Source organism: Centruroides vittatus, unplaced genomic scaffold (genome assembly GCF_030686945.1).
Source record: "Centruroides vittatus isolate TY-2023 unplaced genomic scaffold, ASM3068694v2 contig_711, whole genome shotgun sequence".
NCBI classification, from domain to species: Eukaryota; Metazoa; Arthropoda; class Arachnida; order Scorpiones; family Buthidae; genus Centruroides; species Centruroides vittatus.
In genome coordinates, this window is record NW_027122451.1 from 362,304 (window position 1) to 381,964 (window position 19,661).

Consider the following 19,661-nt stretch of genomic DNA (forward strand, 5'->3'; position numbering starts at 1 on the left):
GCTCAAGAACTGTTGCAATAATTACTTTATTTTTCACACCACTTAAATGACTGGTTCTGAGTAACATTGTATGTAACATTCTGTGTGTACCGTCCTTGTAATCCAAATAATGATTCTGGTAGACGATCATACAGCAATGGTAAGTAAAGTCTTTGATGACTAATGAGGGTCTTTGATGTTCCTAATGAGGGTCAATATGAGTAAAGACTAGCAATGGTAAGTAAAGTCTTTGATGACTAATGAGGGTGAAGATGAGTAAAGACTAGTCTTTACTCATATTGACCCTCTAATGAGTGTCCCTAATGAGGGTCAATATGAGTAAAGACTAGTCATTACTCATATTGACCCTCATTAGGGACACTCATTAGGAATATACAAACACAAAAACAGTTCTATCTTTTGAAAAATTTCTAACTCTCCAATATAGCTGTGTTCAAACTGTTAAATATTTAAACGATGTTCAATACAAATATTGTTATATTTACAACATATAAATTAATTATTAAATAAAGTCATTATTATTATATTATATGGTTAGTCCAATATTTTAACCTATAAATGATGTTTCTTGAGGAAATTGTTTTCCTTTACATTGCAGAAAGGTGTATACATAATTACACATGAAAAAATTATCATTGTGCTTTGTGGCATTGTAAATAATACTTTCACAATTGTGGAGCTGGAATATAGTCGGAGTTAATGCAACCTCCCTTCATCCCCTCTATATAAATCTCGAGATCCTCCAACGAATGTTCGATATAAATATTTAAGCGATGTATGTATCGAACATCGTTTAAATATTTAAAAATTGGAACACAGCTATATTCGACAGTTAGAAATTTTTCAAAAGATAGAACGGTTTTTCTGTTTCATATATTCCTGAAGAGTGCATCTGAAAGACTGCCGAAAACATTAGAGCATTAAAGTTTTTGTTCATTTTATGCTGGAAGTATCGTTTAGGTGTCAAGTTGATTGAATATTTAATATATCATTTCTTTATACCTTGGTATCACTTAGGTTGTTACCGATGGTTAATTTCAATATTACTTTTCCTAGTTAAATTCCCTTTAGTTAAGAACAATGTCAGAATTCAGTATTGGATGTCAGAGATCACATGTTGCATTGGGATGTAAAAAGTAAAACTAAATTTCAAATAACGCCATCAATACTGAGGATAATGTGTTGTCGTCTTTGTAGTTGATAGTTGTGTTGTTTCTGCCGACTTTGTAAATTTCTAGCATTTCTTTGTATTTAAGTTATAGAGGCTCCTGTGTTGGTGAATAAGACATGCTTTGTCAATGCTCACTTGCATGTCATTATCCAAGGTATATGTGACTAATGCTGTAGTAGTTTATTAATTGTATTGAGATATTCTTTTAAACAATGTTTCAGTTGACATATCGAGGCCCCAATGTGTAGGTGCTGGTGGTCTCCATTGACCTTAAGGGTATGGATCAGCATTATTCTCAGTGTGGAGAGCATTATTTGAAATTTAATCTTACTTTTTACATCCCTATGCAACGTGTGACCATCTACAATATATCAAATCAGACATTGTTCTTTCTATTATTTAAATTATAACATCCAATCTTTGATTCCTTTCCAAATCAGTTGTTTTAATTTGGAGATGGTTGCTTAAGGCAAATGAAAATGTTTGTTTTCCTTCAACATATTGTTTTAGGACCTAGAGTTTTGATTTTGTAAGTGATATCTAATATGAATTGTTTTTAGCTAATAGTGTGCCTATTATTGATTGGCCCACTCTATCTCCTGATCTTAATCGGTTGGAAAATCTTTGGATTCTGGCTTAGATTTATATATGCAAATGGACAGCAATATAATAGTGTGGATGAACTAAAACAAGCCATAATTCATCACTTGGAAGAAATAAGTGCATCTGTCCTCCAAAAACACATATGGTACAATCAATGCCAGACCATATTCATAAAGTTATTTTATATTGTTGCGATACTTTTCACGCCAAATACTGTATAAACGTTGCAAAAAGTTCACTGAGTTCAGCATTATATCCACATTTGCTTGTTGCAAGTACTTTCGGCGAACCTTACTGTCGTCGTCGTCAGGCAAGTGCATAAATTTGCCGATAAAACTTTAATTGGAACTAATCCGATGTAGAATAGAATGGATAAAGCTTTGCCAAAGCCGTTAAGAACGCAAAAAACAAAAATTCAAAACGTTCGAAAGCCGATCGAGCATCTGGCTCCGCAGCTAGCGAGGCTGCGCATGCGCAGACCTGAGCTCATGCTATACGTACATTAGACAACGCTAAAATGTGCTCAAACGCTTGTACAGCGTGACCCGAACATTGGGCAGATCAAGAGTGGTGGTAAGGAGGGATTCCCTGATGAAAACAATTTTTCTATCTTTGCAGCTCTTGTGCATAACCGCTTGCGACCATAGCGGATTGTAACCCTGTTCGAGTACCTTTCTTGTAAGCTCTGAGGTGTGCCTACCCCTCGCCACATCATCTTGGTGCTTGGCAAGGTGGCTGGCAAGCATTCTGGTGGTGCCCCGGCTTTGGCAAAGCTTTATCCGTTCTATTCTACATTGGATTAGTTCCATTTAAAGTTTTTTCGGCAAATTTATGCACTCGCCTGATGACGACGACAGTAAGGTTCGTCGAAAGTACTTGCGACAAGCAAATGTGGATATAACACTGAACTCAGTGAACTTTTTGCAACGTTTAAAGTTATTTTAACTAAAGGAAGCTTTATTGGATATTACAGGTTACTGTTAAATATAATTTATTAATGTGTCATTAATTGTTTCAGTTAATTTTGTTATTAAATTTAAATTTGAATTAAATTTGTTTAGTAGCTGTATTTATGTTTAATAGGTGGTTGTCTCTTTAATCCGAAAATATTCGGTAGACTAACTTACAGCTAAACAGGCTTAAAACTTTTTTATCGGTTCTTCATCAAATGCATTTCGGACCAGTTTTATGAGTCCTGGTCCCTCATCAGTGCTACAGGAAATCAAAGGTTTTTTATTAACATGGGTGACGCGAGTACGTACATAATAAGATTTACAAAAATTCTTTAAAAAACATTTTAAACTAAATACAATTTTTATACCTTTTTAGTTCTTCGTATACTCCTTATTAACAATACATTGCTTACTGGTATCTGTTTTCATATTCGTTTTTAATTCCTATTTTCCCGTGTACTTACAGTAGTACTATAATTATAAAGTTTTCTTATATAAAATTTTTTACAAAGATCTGTGTAACTAATATAGAGTTTTCTAAAAGTAAATACGTACTTACTATTTTTCCGGATGTATTTCAAACATTTTACAGCAAATTTTGGTTCTATAAATATACACTTAAGGTTGTTCGAAAAGCATTGCGCTTTTTTCAATACTAGAACGTTTTCGCAGTAGGGTGCCACACACAAAACTATTAGTCTGTTGCGCCCTCTATTACATAATACCACTGTTGGTCGATTTGCATTCCATTTGACAGATTTACTAAGTTACTATTATTGCTATGTTTTTTTATTTCTATGTGTTCTTTAAACTTACGTTTATATATATTTTTCTCGGAATGTAAAATTTTGGTAATTTTGTTATATTCCTTCATATTTTTGAGACAGTCAAATTGATTGTAATTCTTTAAAATTGTTGATTGTTATTTTCTGCTCCAATAAAAAGTTATTGTTTTTTATATATGCTAAGTTCAAGCAAGCTAAAAATAAATTATTTTTGCAAAGTTTGCAGCGTGAATAATTTTATACAGAAATCATACAGGTGCATCATACATACATATACACATATAGTATATACATGCATACATGTTCTTAATTCAAAAAGAGTAGTCAGCAGGCCGAAAAGAGACTATAACCTACAAAACATTCATTTTGCAACTTTTTTCACACCTTCTAGCACACTCTCACATTCTCTTTTTGACTCATGTTCTTGAAGATACTAATGCACTTATTCCAACTGAGACTTTCTTAACCTTCCCCTACCATACTTCCCATCTCCCTTTCTCATGTGTACTCTCTTCAACAATTCTTCTTCTTCCATTCATTCAACATGGTCAATTCATTGTAAGACTGATTTACAAACCTTTTCAACCATATTCTCTTTTACTGCACACTTATTCAATGCTTGTTTATTTCTTACATAGTCTCTCCTTGTTATGCCACACACAAGTTTTACTACGATACATGAGCACAGGAACCATAACCTCTCATACGTAGCTATTCATGCATCTTTGGACATACTTTTATCCCTTGCAAATTGCTCCATCTGAGCTCCAGCATTCACTCTTTTGTAGCCTTCTATTCCTGTCATGCTTCCCAAATATACAAACTCATTCATTTGTTCTAGTTGTTCACCATCCAGATGAATCATGAAATCCATTTGCTCACCTTCGCATTCAAATACGAGCATTTTAGTTTTACTCACGTTCACTTGAAACATATATTCTTTATATGCTTATTGAAGACTAGACACAAGTGTCTAAATCTCTTCCTTACTCTCCTCTAATAGCAGTGTCATTTGTTGTATGCAGACTAATTCATTTCTAATTCTCATTCCACACTCGGGTACTTCGTATCTTCTCATGCATTCATCCATGAAAATATTAAACCACCATGAGGACGGGCATAACATATTTTTGTATTGGGTTGTTTGGAATGTAATTTCGTTTTTTTATTACTAGAGGAATTAGATGTACTTTTACCAGCCAATTTTATTTTAAACCACATCTTCATTATGTACTTTGACAGTTGACATTTTAAGGCTTATTTGTAAAAAATTTTGTTCGATTCTGTACAATTGTTTTTTTTCGATGACCCATCAAATATGGAAAATCGAAAGCATCATTTTCGGCATATTTTACTTTTTCATAACTAAAAAATCAAAATGCTGTTCAAACAAGAAAAAAATTGTGGTACATGTTTGGAGATGTGTTGAGAGAAAGACAGTGCCAAAACTGGTTTACAAAATTGCGTTCTGGCAATTTTAATATCGAAGATACACCACATTCTGGATGGCCATTTGAAGCCAATGAAAACAAAATAAAGGTACCGATTGAAGCAATCTGCCACATAACAACACGTGAAATCAATAAGAGATTAAATCTGTTAAATTGAACCATTTATTACTACTTAAAACAAATTGGTTTCGTTTCAAAGCTCGATATATGGGTTCCACACGTTATTAACGAGAGATGCTCTCTATGGTGGGATTTTAAAGAAATGTTTTTTTGAGCTTTTACCAGACATTTTAACAATTGATTCGAAAGTGTACTGCCATCGAGTAAACAAATTGAATAATATCAAACACAGTTTGTGTTTGATATACAAGTAAATGTCTTACAGTTTTTAACTGTAAGACATTTACTTGAAATGACAATGTCAAAAATCACTTGGATCAGTTTTTGTAAACAACGATCAAAATTTTTATGAATGTGAAATCATGCTACTACCAGAAACAATGACAACAGGTATTTGACCAAAATGGTCAATATATAATTCAATAAAATATTTATTTATTATAAGAGTATTGCATTTATTTTTCTATTGAAAAAACGAAATTACTTTCCAAACAACCCAATACATCCTCCTCAATTGTGAATGACAAAGTAAACTGAAAATATGAAATTACAGTAGAGTGTCGTTTATCCGAAAGCCGATGAACCAAAACGTCGGTTAACCGAAAGCTTTCCAATTGGACTGTGTCGTGCTGAATGAAACATTTTTGATACTAGATTAACTTCTAAAGTATAATTTTTTTTGTTTTTATATTTTTCAATATATTTATTTTGTTTGTACAGAATAAAGAAATAATTTTTAACAGTACAATAGCCACGATTATTATTATAAAAATTTTTGTTAGGCTTAAAATCGACGAAAATTCAACGCGAAGCGACACACAACGGAGAAAAATTTCAACATGGGACAGGTTAATATATTTTTTCGTACTTAATCGGTTATCCGAACAACCCGAGTCCCCAATTGATTTGGATAAACGACGCTCTACTGTATTTATAACATTATTTACAGAGTATTATATATAAAGTCATTGAATTTCAGTAAAGAATTATTTGTACTTTTAGAGTTTTTCTCGTAAAATTATATATTGATGTACTATATATTAGTAACATAGATTTGTATTTTTGTTCTTTCAGTTGGAAAATGTAGAATGTATGGTAAATTTAAATAATGAAGAGAATGTCGATGATTGTGTAGCTGATATCTCTAGCCAAAATGATGAGAGCAATATAGAATATTTAAATTGTGATTATGATACACCTTCTACTTCAATGCAAACTACTATCAACAATATTAAAATTGAAATTATTAGAGGTAAGTACTTAGAGTTTATTTGAAATAATTAATAAAATAATAATACAAGGCATATTCAGAAAGTAAAGATATAAGACCAGTAGAAATCCGAGGTAGATTATTTTTTTGCAGTTTGCTGCACTATCATGTCTGTTAGGGTCTGCATCGTACGACAGAACTCATTCGACTTTAATTGCATCATTGTTATGCTTGCATTGTGTGTTAAAATGGCCACATCAATTTGTAATCTCGCTAACTGTGAGATTCATTCAGTGATTAGATTCCTTTATGCTAAAGGAGAAATTGCTGCTGAAATTCATGGGCAGCTTGTTTCCATTTTATGGCAAAAATGTGACAAAATGGTATCCTACTGCATAATAATGCCCATCTGCATCATGCTCACATGACGCAAGATTTGTTGCAGACATTCAAGTGACAAAGTTTAGGAACATCCCTTACACATTCCGAATCTTGCACAAAGTGATTATCACTTGTCTTCAAAGTTGAAGGAACATTTTTCTGGAAAGATGTTTGATGACAAGATGAGATTCAAGATGCAGTGATGACGTGGTTACTGAGAGAAGGTGGGCGACTTTATATATCCAGGCTTATCAAACGTATCGAGGTGTATGGGTGACTATTAGGAAAAGTAAACAATCATATGTTCGAAAGACAGTTAATCTAAAATTAAAATGCTTTAGAAATATTTTCTGGGTTTTGTGTCTCTATGAATATGCCTTGTTATTAAAATATATATATATATAATGTTTTATTGTTTGTTCTGGATGTTTTTAAAAAATTATAACAATTTTTAGTTTTGTTATTAGATTAAATGTGTGCACATCTATCTTTTACATCCTTCAAAGGAAAACTGTTAAAAACTTCTAAATATTTTCATGTATCTTCAAACTAGTATTTGTACTTACTTATTTATTTGTTATATATGTTTTTTCTGGAAAGTCCTCTAACCTGGCAGGCTTGAAATTCTTGGCAGAGACTGGGGTTATTATATTTATTTATTTATTTAGAGTAAAGTTTAAGAGAGCTGTCTGTCTTGCTGACAGACTTAGCCCTAAAGAAATGAAAGGAACGAAGAATGAAAGTCGGAGAGTAAGGGAAGGATAGAAGGTGAAGTCAGAGGGGATCACACGAGTCGCCTAAACCCGGCGATATTTAAAAAAAAAAAACAAAACAAAATAAGAATACAAAAAACATAAAAGACTGGGGTTATTCAATTATGACAGTGTTGAAGTCTTGAAGATGATCTTTCCAATAGCTCATCAATAAAAATATAACTAAAAATATGCTAGAGTGAATTTGGTACAACACTCAAAAACACTGCATGTCAAGTAACAAATACAGTAAGGATATACAGAAGAACAGATTTTTAAGGAAGAAATCATAGTGTCCTTTTGTGTTATTTGTTTGATGATTTAAATACACGTTTTGTGACAGTGTAAGAGGAAGAATAACTGGTTACACTGATTGAACCATTTGAGGAGTGAGAAAAAATCATTGTTTGCAGTTTCCATAATATGTCAAACTTTATAAGCCCATTCACAATGCCGAATATATTTTAAGGAAGAAATTGTATTTAATTCTTGTATTTAGTTAGTAAAACAAATAAATCTAATGTCGAAAGAGTACAATTTTTCCTTATATATTTGGCATTGTAACTGAACTTATAAAGTTTTTTCAATTATAAGATAGATGATTTGTTGTAACAATGGAGTCTATTGTATGTTTGAAAGTGCATATAAAAATGAAATGCAAAAAACTCTGTAATATGCACTACAAAGTGCATTTAGAATCGCTAACAAATTGAGCAAAAGTAGAAACATCTCTGTCATCTGGCATTTTCATCACTTCAGCATCACACCGGTGTGGAATTATTGCCAGCACCCATGCTTTCTGGGTTAGAGAACTTTACATTATGTGAAATATAATAGAAGTGTTACATCTATTCTACTGATGTAAAACAAAAAATAACTTATGTCAATGATCTAGCAAAGTAAAATAAGAATAAACAAAGAGTTCTTACAAGTAGAAACTTCTTACAAGTTAGTAATTCTGTATTTAGAGCAGTGGTGTTCCGTAAGCACCTCCCAAGTGTTCCGCAGATTTAGTTGCAAATTGGAAAGTGTACAATTGTATTCGAGCCGCCGAATATCAAAAAATTAAAATCATAAAATTTTCATAAACTTAAATATATATGTACTGTACAACTCATACTTATGGAGTGTACTACTGTTTCGAATAAGATAAAGGCAACGATAAAAACTGAATGAAATATGTAAAAAACATCAGGCACAAGTTTCCCATTAAAGTTATTTATGTATATTTTTTCCTGTCTTAGAATTGGCGTTAATAATATGAGTAGAGATTTTGAATTATAACTGCTCAATTCTAATAAAATAACTGATGACAAGCTTATGTATTTCATATTAACTTAAGTAAGTGTTCCGCTAAAGAAAATTGCTTACAAAAGTGTTCCGCATCCTAGAAAAGGTTGGGAACCACTGATTTAGAGCAATTAACTGATCAATAGTTTTCATGTAGAGTAGTCTGAAAGCTTAGATATAACTCAATTATTTAATTTTTTAATTGTAAACAGCTTTTGTTATCTGTCTGTATAAGACATATATCTAGAACAATACTTGAACCTATATTTTTCTATATTATCAAAATGATAATCATTCTTGATGACAAATTTGTAAAAGCAGTAAAAGCATACTGTCTTTCAGTGTTAGGTTATTTTAATTTAAAAAACGACATGCAGGTACTTTCAACAGTGCATTAATGTCATTCTCAGGCAGAACAGAATGTATTTGGAATACAAACAAAATTTGAGTTGATACGTCAACATATTCAAAAAAAGGAGTTCCAAAAGTCACTTTCTTAATAATTTTTGAACAAATTCACAAAATTTTTAGATTGAATTCAAATGAAAACAACGTTTTGAATACATAAAACAATGTAATACAGTCAACTTGCATTAACGCAGATCGCTAGGGGACCTGGAAGTCTTTCTATGAATTATAAACCCCCTCCTTTCTCCTTACATCATACACCCCTTCCCCCTACACACCTGTTCGGCAGTCCTGCGTGTGTTCTCAGCAGTTTGTTGCCTGACGATGCCCGTTTAACACAGGCGAAAATGTTCGGACTTTGTGCATAATTTTCTTGCCTGTTTGTTAGCTTTTTGCAGTGTTTATTTTTGTCTATTATTAATCAGTTGTAAAATAGCAGTTGTTAGTTAACTTAGAATGGTATTTATTTTGTTCGTATTGAAAATTTATGTTAATAATTTTTAGAGTCAAGATCAAGGTGGTATAATTTAGGAAATTAAGGCTTAATAGGTGATCAAAATCTCTAAATGAGGAGGAGATAGTGTTACCATTTAAGTGTTTAGCAGCATATCAGAGTGGTTAACCACAGCCTTTTTTACTATTCTTCTAATGTTTTCAGTTATTTTTAATAACTGAAAACATTAGAAGAATAGTAAAAAACGGCTGTGGTTAAAAGGTTTTTAAGAGTGTTTATTTATGTGTTTACATAACGCAGTCATAGAAGAATTTAAAGGTTAGAATACATTTTATTACAGTACCACTTTTTATTGTTCATGTCAAAAAGTTTAAAAAGCAACCATTATTGGAAATGGGGTTATTTCTTGGAGGTTTGAAAGTAATTTACAGTTCGGTTTAATTCTGGTTAAAAGTGTTCTAATTATAAATTACAGATTTAAAATTGTATCAACAGCTTTCTGCTATGTATATATTTATGATTTTAATTTATTGTATGTTACATATGAAATCTTCATTAGTTCGAAATTCAAGAGACAAAGTAATCATGAATTTGAATTATTGAGTTTTGAATTATCAGAGATTTATATATTTCTAATATGCCAAATGCCATGTAAGTGATGTAATTTATTAAGCAAACAAAATGCAGGTAAACAGCATGTGTCCAGTGAGAACCTCACATGTTGCCAGATAGGTTTAGTAAACAGTAAATCAGAATGCAGACCCTTTTCCTTTTAGCCCCTTTGGGGACTATGGCCTTGCAGCCTAAAAACTGCACGCCAACATCAAACATAGAGGGTTCTGTAGCCATATGTACACCGTTCAGAGGGATCCTACCTTTCTCTACTGTCTATCTCCTCTCCCTCCTTCTTTCCCCCTTTCCCTTACCCTCTTTTCTGCCGGCTAAACACTTCGTGTACGGCTAATGTCTTTCTTGTATGTATGTGGTATGACAGACTTGTGTTTTTTGTTTTTAAAAATTCAAAAAATTTGAAAATTAGTTGGTTCTTCTCTACACGAGTACAGGATGTTCAAAAAGTTACTGTGCAGTGTAAAAGGTTTATGTAAAGTTCCAATAAAAGTGAACATATGAGATAAAAATCTGGGGAGTGAGGCGTGGAGATCGAGAAAGCTAGAGTCCATGCGAGATTACGTGAATTTCCCATTTCACAATAACTTCTTGGACACTGTATTATTTTTAATCTATTATCATAATTATTGAATATGTTGTAGATTGTAACAAATAATATAAAACACCTAAAAAAAAAAACACAAATATTTAATTCTACGATAGTTTTCTCTCGTCTACAAGAAACATTGTTGGGTAATTCTAAAAAGATAACCGACGGAACACGTTTTTCTAAAACGAATCAAACATTTTTAAAACGACAAATCTCTTGGAAAAGCTTTCTAAAAAAGATATAAATAAACGATATAACTTCAATGATACTTGAAAATTTGTTTTAAAGAATAGGTTCTGTCAGTTATCATCCTTAAATTACCTGATGGTATTCATTTTAGACAAAAGAAAATGTTTGTAGAATTAAATATTTGTATTCTTTACTGGGTTTTTAAATATTTTGTGATATTTGTTGCATATACAACCAGTTTGGAGTTGCGGTTAGTTGTCAATTGTTTTCTCGAAGGGGACATTAATTATAAGTGTAAATTCTAAAAGTCTGAAAATTAAATGTTACAATAGAAAATATATTACAATATCTAATGATAGTTCAGTATTGGTAATGAAATATTAAAGAAATTTGCTAAATGTATGAACATCAAATGTCTCTGATACTTCAATTACTTACATTCTTCCACAAGTAAGCTGTTAAACTGTTTTGTAATTAATCACAGTAATGTGTATGTGTTCTATATTCTGTGTGCTATTTTGATGTATATTCTGTTGTTGTTTTCATTATCTGAATGCATAACTGTTAAATATATTATATATCCGCATTGCATATCTATAAGTATGTAATATTGACTGTCGTAATATACTTTATATTTTATATATTTGCAGAAAATAAAAGAGGAGATTGTCATAACAAAAAGGAAAAATCAAACGGCAAAAATGATTTCAAATCCTTACATACGTCAAGTTTGAAAATGTGTAAAGATAAGTTTTGTAAAGAAATATTCAAAACAAAATCTTATACAAAACAGTATTTAATTCATCCCAAGAGGAATTTTCAATGTGAAATTTGCAACAAAAAGTATTTTAATGCCTTTGTTTACAAGACTCACATTGCTTCCCATACTGGTAAAAACTTGTTTAATTGTGACATTTGTAAGAAGGGATTTCTATTGAAGATATCGATGCTTCGGCATAGAAAAGTGCACGGTGATGTGAATGATGCCATCAAAAGGACTTATAAATGCGAAACGTGTAATATGAAATTTTTAAGTTATAAAACATTAAAATATCACGAACCGGCTCACATTAAGAGAAAGATTTACTTTCGAAAATCTAAGAAAGTTTCAAAAGATCAGTTGAAAAGTCTTTTGAAACAACCTGCCAACAGAGGAACATCGACGCAATATCGGTTAAGACCTTTAAAACGATCTGCAGTAAAGTCTCCGCCGAAACAAAATTTAAATCATAAAGTTTCTTGCAAAAGCAATGATTTGAGATTTCGTAAAGAAAATTGTGAACAGATAGCACATTCTCATGAGAAACTATTTGATTGTCACATATGTCAGAAAACTTTTACGAGGAAAGACAATTTGAGAACACATATTAAACTTCATTTGAACATTTGGCCATTCCAGTGTCATGTTTGTAAGGAACGTTTCAAGTTGAAATCGTACTTATTGCGACACACTAGAAGATATTGTAAAGATGGCCTACGTTCCATCCAAAATGACAGGGTAGAATCACTTTCAGAAAGGAACAAATTGACATTTGAACAAAGAAGAAATTCCAGTAATATGTTGAAACTGCAGGCAAAAGAGATGATACGTTCAAGTAAAGTAGTGTTTAAATGCCGCGTATGTAAGAAAAGCTTTCAGAATGAATCACAATTGAAAGCTCACCAAGCAGGGCATGCGAGATTAAGACCTTATAAATGTAGTAAATGTATCAGTACTTTTAAGTGGAGATACATGTTACATCTTCACGAAAATAAACATTACCCGACAAACGGACTTTGTTGCGAAATTTGTAATACCACCTGTAAAAATGCATACCAATTGAGAAGTCATCTAGTGTCACATTCTGATGAGAGACCATTTACCTGTAACGTATGTGGAAGAGGTTTTAAGTGGCAACACGATTTAAAAAGGCATATGAACCTTCATTCCAATATTTGGCCATTTCAGTGTCGTATTTGTAAGAAAGACTTTAAGATTAGAGCATATTTATTGCGTCACGAAAGATTGCACGTTCAAACTAGTCTATATCACATCCAGAGTAGCACAGCACAATTATTTTCAGCAAAAAGTAACTTTAAACCCGTACAAAAGAAATCTTCCTCTCAGGTCTGCGTTACGACAGTAAAGAGCAAATGGAAACCACCACAAAAAGAAGCGCTTCATTCAAATAAAAAGGCTTTTACTTGTAATTTGTGCAAGAAATATTTCGAGAGTGAATTACAATTAAGTCGTCATCAAGTAATACACATGAAAGCCAGGCCCTTTAAATGTAGTAAATGTAACAGGTCTTTTAAATTGCAATGTGTGTTAAAACGACACGAAGAGAGAGATCATAAGGGAAGCTCCTTCTATTGTCGCAAATGTGGAAAAGCTTTCAAACTGTTTTTATATTTGAGAAGGCACGAAAGAAAACACGACGATAAGCCATTTTTTTGTGAAATCTGTAAGAAAAATTTTACGTCAAGAATAACATTTCAGATGCACGAAAAGCTGCACGACAAAAACAGACCTTACAAATGTGACGTTTGTAACATTGGCTTTGCTAGAAAATACCATTTTGTTCGACATAAATACGTGCACTCAAAAGATCATCATTTTCCATGCGATATATGTAAGAAAAAATTTAAATCCTCTAATCATTTGTACTCCCATAAAGCAGCAGTGCATTATCGTCGACAAATCGGTCCTTTGACGTGCCACATCTGCCGAAAGACTTTCAAGGCGAAACAGTATTTAAACAGTCATAAACTCCACCATGTAAACTTTCCTTTTTATTGTAAGATTTGTAAATGCAGTTATAAGACCGAATCGGATTTAAGCTCGCATAGAAAAACTCATTTCTCCAACAAATACTTCAGATGTCAAATTTGTAAAAAAACCTTTCATAAGAGTTTCAACCTAAAACGTCACGAACTCACGCATCGGTGAATCGATTACGATATTGTATCTTATAGGAAAAAGTAGAATAACTTTGCAATTATTATTAATGCTAAAATTAATTTGATATTTACGAGATTATCTCCAACGGATTTTAGACTTAAGGGGTAATTGTCAATAACGGAGCAGAAATTATATCTTTTAATGAGTTTCTCCAGAGCAAAAAAAAAAAATGAAATGTCGATTACTTCATTACGATTAATTTGTTTCGATTTCCTAAAAAATTAAAAGCTGCTTACGTACGCAAGGTACGTTACGATAATTGTCAACTATGTAATGTTGCGGGGGAATTTATAAGAACGAAAACATTTTAGTTACTTTTATAATGGAGAAAATATTTTTATTGCAGTATGGTAGCATTTATGATTTTTATGAAATTGTTGTATAAATTGGCATTTATATTTCGGTAAACTATAACTATTAATATGCAAATATGCACTGCAAGTAATCAAAGTTCCTACGTTTTGCTGTGTTCTTGCCAAGTAAACACAATTATATAATATATATATATATATATATATATATGGTGTTTAATATTATAATAATGTGATTATAAATATTTAATGTGTATTTATCAATTTTTTTAAATATTTTATTAAATTTAAACTTAATGTTAGAGTGAAATACAGTTACATGTCAATTAGAAATTTGTGGAAAAATGATTTTAAGAAGCTTTTATTTGTGTATTGTAATTTTATTTGACTCTAATAGCTATTAAATTTGATAATATAAAGTCAAATTTTGTAGATTAATTAACTTTATTACTATTTATAGAAGTGAGATTCTTCTTACTTTGTTCGTACAGGATGATTTAAAATAAAATGATTGTATTTATATGGAAGTATTGTTTCAAATGGAAACAGAATGGGTAATATACCATAAATTGATGTATATCTCTAGCTTCAATAAATTCAATTTTTGTTATAATTTCAAATCGCAGTGTATTTTACATATACTTAGTGAGTTTTATCTGACTGAAAATGTTTTACTTTGAAATTTATGTAGCAGCTAACAAAGAGAATGTAAATAAAGAATGAATTTACATCCAAACTACGATTTTGATGTTAATTTACTACTGTTTATTATCTGTGGTATTTTACTTGTATAAACTTTATACACAAGGTGTCCCAAAAGTCTTCATAAATTGACACAAATCAAGCCCCCCAATAGCCAAATAAAACGATTGAACACTGGTAGTTGGTCGTTGGTTCGTGCCTGACCACCATGCAGTGTTCTGGGTTTTCATGTGTCTAACACCTAAACAGAATCCAGTTTCCACATAGGAAGTCCTGCTAGAAGTTACCCCATTGACAGATCACTCTTGTGTTCTGTTGTCTTACTTTCTGTCAATCCACTGATATTTTAATGGTTTTTGTGAATAAAGCTATATTTTACCTTTGTATGTATGGAAACTTTTGGAACATCCTGTAAATACAAGAAACACAAAATTACAAGATGTTATTTTTCTTGAAATCTTATACTTTAATAATTCATGTAAATGGAAATATAACTCAGCTTGTATACATCTATTTTATTCAGCAAATGAATGGAACTGACATATTTAGTTTTATAACTGATCTACATAAAATTTAGTATAATTAATAAAATTAATTATTCAAAAGGCAATTTTTTTTATTTTAAATTTATCTATTTTTACATTTAGGGTTCCTAATCACACCTGGAAAGACAAAGACTTTCATTAGTGTTTGAAAAAGTCGGGGAATTTGCCTCGGCTGGTTGATCAAGTATACGTAGCTGTCAGCAGGTAACAAGAAGTAATGTGGTGTAACATAACTTATGAAAAGGGGTGCAGAATATTTTCAGGATCCAAAATTTCCCCAAACTTATTGCACACAAAATAAAACCATAGTAAAATCCATCTTAAAAAACAATCTCACTAACCTTATGGTTTTCTCTAATAGAATTCCACCTGAAGAAGGTCGTAAGGTGGACCGAAAACGTTTGTGGTACGTTAAAACTTTTGCAAAGCTTCATAAAGTTAGTGAGATATATATAAAACCGTAGTTCCTCAGCCAATTAATAATTATTATTACATAGTTTGAAAAATTAAATCAAATCATACGTATAATTAAATAGGCAACACTAAACTGATAAGTTAATACAAAAATGTTTTAGATTAAAAGATTGCCGTAGTTTAAGGACGTGTTGTAATCATAGGATAGCATATACAATTATAAATTTGACACAATATGTTGATTAATAGAAACAAAAAGTCTGTGCTGTGAATGATAATTTTTATTTTTAGCATAGACAGTAGATAATGGTCCTTTTGACATCCAAGAAATGCAAAATTTATAAAACAGCACGAGCTGGGTCTGGGCTCCTTACATGCTTAGCCCGTCAATAGCTGATTGGATAAAACACTGGTAGTCGGTTGCAGGTTTGCATCTTACTAACGGGGTTTTTTCACGTATCTAACACAGGCATGACCAACATACAGCCCAGTGTGCTTTGCTAGAAATATAATACTAATATACTTAAACATTTATTTACTTAAATGAATCTGTTTTGTATTTAATATTTCGTTCGGCCCGTGAAAAAAATTTTATTTCCAATTTGGCTAGTGGGCAAAAACTCGGCCATGCCTGATCTAACACCTATACAGGGTGTTTCCTATAGAAAGTCCCCTCTCTCCTTGGCAGAATGTCCAAGTGTTGAATTGCCTTCTCCCATCAATCTGTCCATTCTGAGATACTTAACTGATATCTGATATTGTGAGCATCATCTGAAAACACTGAAAATTTTTGCACAATGTGTACTGAACAGTAGAAATTTTTATATCAGATATTTGAGATAATGCAAATGTCAGATTTATCAACAGCATGTGGTTTACAGATTCCTATGGATCTGCAAATGTATTGATGGGGATCCTTGAGTTTATAGAAGCATATTGTGCAAATTAATAAAAATGTTTCTTGTAATATTCTCTTTATTAAAACACACATTAAACATTAAGTTTTTTTTTTTCCATAATTTAAGTAAAGATACAGTTGATAATAAGGATATTAAGTCAACATTTTACTGTAATAGTTTTAATGTGTGTGAGGGTATGTATAATGTAAAGAATACACAAATGCTATTCATCAATGTTTGTTATTACAAATAAGACTTATTATTCTATTGCATTGTAAGATTATTTTTAAATCACTCAAAATCAGACTTATAAATTTTTATCACTATTTTTTATTTTGATTAATTGGCCAAATGCTAGTGTGTGCACCCCCTAAACACTAGCATTTATACATACTTCTTTTACTGATAGTGCAGATTAATTTTAAAAACTAGCCTAATATTATGTGAAGAGTTTTTATAAAATGAAACAGGGAAGAGCTATGTGCATAGTCAAATTGTCTTTTTTATTTTGTAATGTGCCATAAGGTAAAACACGTGTTGGTCGGGGAAAGTCATGGAAATTAAAACAAAAATTTGAGTAGAAACCCTGAATATAGTTCATAAAAATCACTAAATGGGGACAGAGTTTATCGCTAAAATTGTGACAGGACTATACGGTAAGGTAGTCTACAGTGTAATGCTGAGCAAGGTACACAGAGAAGTTGATAAGGCAATGCGATGAAAGAATTCAATTGACAATCAAGAAAAATAAATGTCTTTACTTGGTACATCTACACAAATAAAGAGAACAGTACGATAGCATCGTGCACTAAATCATTATAGTAAATGATTCAACTGTTTGTTTATTTAAAAATCAAGGAGTTGCTTAACTTTCCCGGCAACGTATGAAACTGCGTGTGCCGTCTGTTATCAGATTTTATTTTAAAAACTTTTATATTTTTAATTATAAAATAGCAAAAAGCTCAATTTTGAAGGTAGAGATGGTTTGGTAAAGGGGTCGCGTGTCTTATCTATAAATTTTTTTATCTCCCACCCTCTCGATCTTCGAAATTTAATAGCATCAATGCCCGTAATACACAAACCTGCAAACTTTCAGAAATTTTCGACAAAAGGCACGAGTTATTAAGCTTCAAACAGGGTGAAGAAAATCATGCCTCCCACACACTAGCATCCATACATACAGGGGAAAAAAAAGAAACATGAATTTGGTTGCATTTCTCGTACTAAATATTTTTCATTTTTAAATTAATCTAGTTAATTTTAAAAATTGAACCACTGTTTACTTACTTTCCCGGCTCTGTTACATATAACGGGGAAGTATAGCGATCGGTCAAAAATGATCCCCCTCAAAATTTATATTTTTGGACTCGGGGACCTTCAAACGTCGCTGTAATTTCGTGTGGATAATCCGCGAATTAAATCCCCGTGAATTGTAAATTGTAATTAACAATTCATCGAACAAAATTTCTTTTGTGTGTAGTCACTAAGAGCATCTTTGGAAACATGAGTGTAGAAATGAGGATTTTTCTCTTTGTTTCGAAACAGAAATGAAGAGAAGAATGTCATCTTAAAGCTATTTATGAAATGTTTTAAAAATTTGTTAACATGTCTGGAAAATAAACAATACACGCGCATGAATCATAGTGAATGCTGAATTTGTGCAATAAAATGTCTATTAACTTGTTAGCAGGTTTCTCAGTGTTAACACAGCAATAGACATGCATTGTATCGTCTCCAGAGCGTGAATAATTTATCGGAAGAATACAGTAGCATGCACTAGCACGAAATATACAACAGTAATCGCGTTCAGTTTGGAGCATTGATGTGCACCGACCTACAACAGGTGCAGATTAGTGCACTCGAGGTGTGCACCGACCGCTTATTATGGCTGTCTCAAAATGGAATAATCCGAACACGCGCCAGTTTTCGAATTTCCAAATAGCTTGCTCCAACCTGAATGCGACTAATAACTGCAACGTTCAGACTGTGTATAACATGGAATTTAGCGAAAAAATATACAAACGTTCGGTAATCTGGTCCCGTAGGTACCGGATTAACGAACTTTTACTGTATCGTACATTATGAATGAATAGGTAAAATAATACGCACTATTTTAACTGCCTTCGATTAAAATTTCAATAGTAGAAACGGCCAATTCGTGTGTAAATATACACGAAAAACTAAATTATTTTTGCAAACTGCGTTGTTATATTTTAGAAAGTAGACGGTATTTCTGGTTTTCACTGTAACCCACGCACAATTAGTCATGCATTAAAACAAGTTTTACGTAGGGTGATTACTTTTGTTGGAAAATTACTTTACAAAACTTAAAATAATTTCCAAGTAAATATTTTAAAGTCAGAAAAAATAATTTTTAAATTTTATAAAGAATTAAGCCTGGACTCCACATTACCTGAAAACAGAAACAGAATTCAAACATACAGAGTTTTCGTTTTAACTTGACTCCACTAGCACGTTACGTGGAACTGCGCCATCTGTTGATCAGTTTTGCAATTGTCGTAGAGTCAAAGATGGACGACGCTACGGATTTTGCCTTGCTTTCTCTGCATTTATTAACAATGAAATTGTTAATAATCTTTCAATTATTTACATTTTTTGTCGTATTTTCTAACTTCTTCAATGAATAATTCCAAATCTATTTGTTTCCTCGTCCTTTTCGCTACACTTTCCGCCATTACTACAATCAAAGTACACGTGACTACGCGTCACAAATCCTTGCGTTTTTATTGGTTGCAGTACGACAGAAGCGCGGAACGAAAACGGAAAAGTTAAATAATTTTTAACTCTGCTTTCAGTCTTGTTTCTGTCCAACTGAACGTTCCAAAACTGAAAGTTTCGTCAG

At 31.9% G+C, this 19,661-nt stretch overlaps 2 protein-coding genes across 3 annotated transcripts in view; one reads left to right on the forward strand and one right to left on the reverse strand.

Annotated features, from left to right (window-relative positions):
• Nucleotides 1-19,661, reverse strand: part of LOC136980572 (apolipoprotein L4-like) — a 31,476-nt gene extending 11,815 nt beyond the window's left edge. Inside the window, exon 1 of one of the 2 annotated variants that reach the window (XM_067276709.1) lies at nt 19,212-19,661. The gene's annotated coding sequence lies outside the window, so the exon portion shown is untranslated. Of the gene's footprint in view, nt 1-18,907; nt 19,035-19,211 lie in introns of those variants that run through there. The other variant, XM_067276710.1, reaches the window with a different exon arrangement.
• Nucleotides 11,702-14,306, forward strand: LOC136980571 (zinc finger protein 91-like). The gene has a single exon (XM_067276707.1). The coding sequence runs from the start codon at nt 11,723-11,725 to the stop codon at nt 13,913-13,915; it is 2,193 nt and encodes a 730-aa protein (XP_067132808.1). The 5' UTR covers nt 11,702-11,722; the 3' UTR covers nt 13,916-14,306.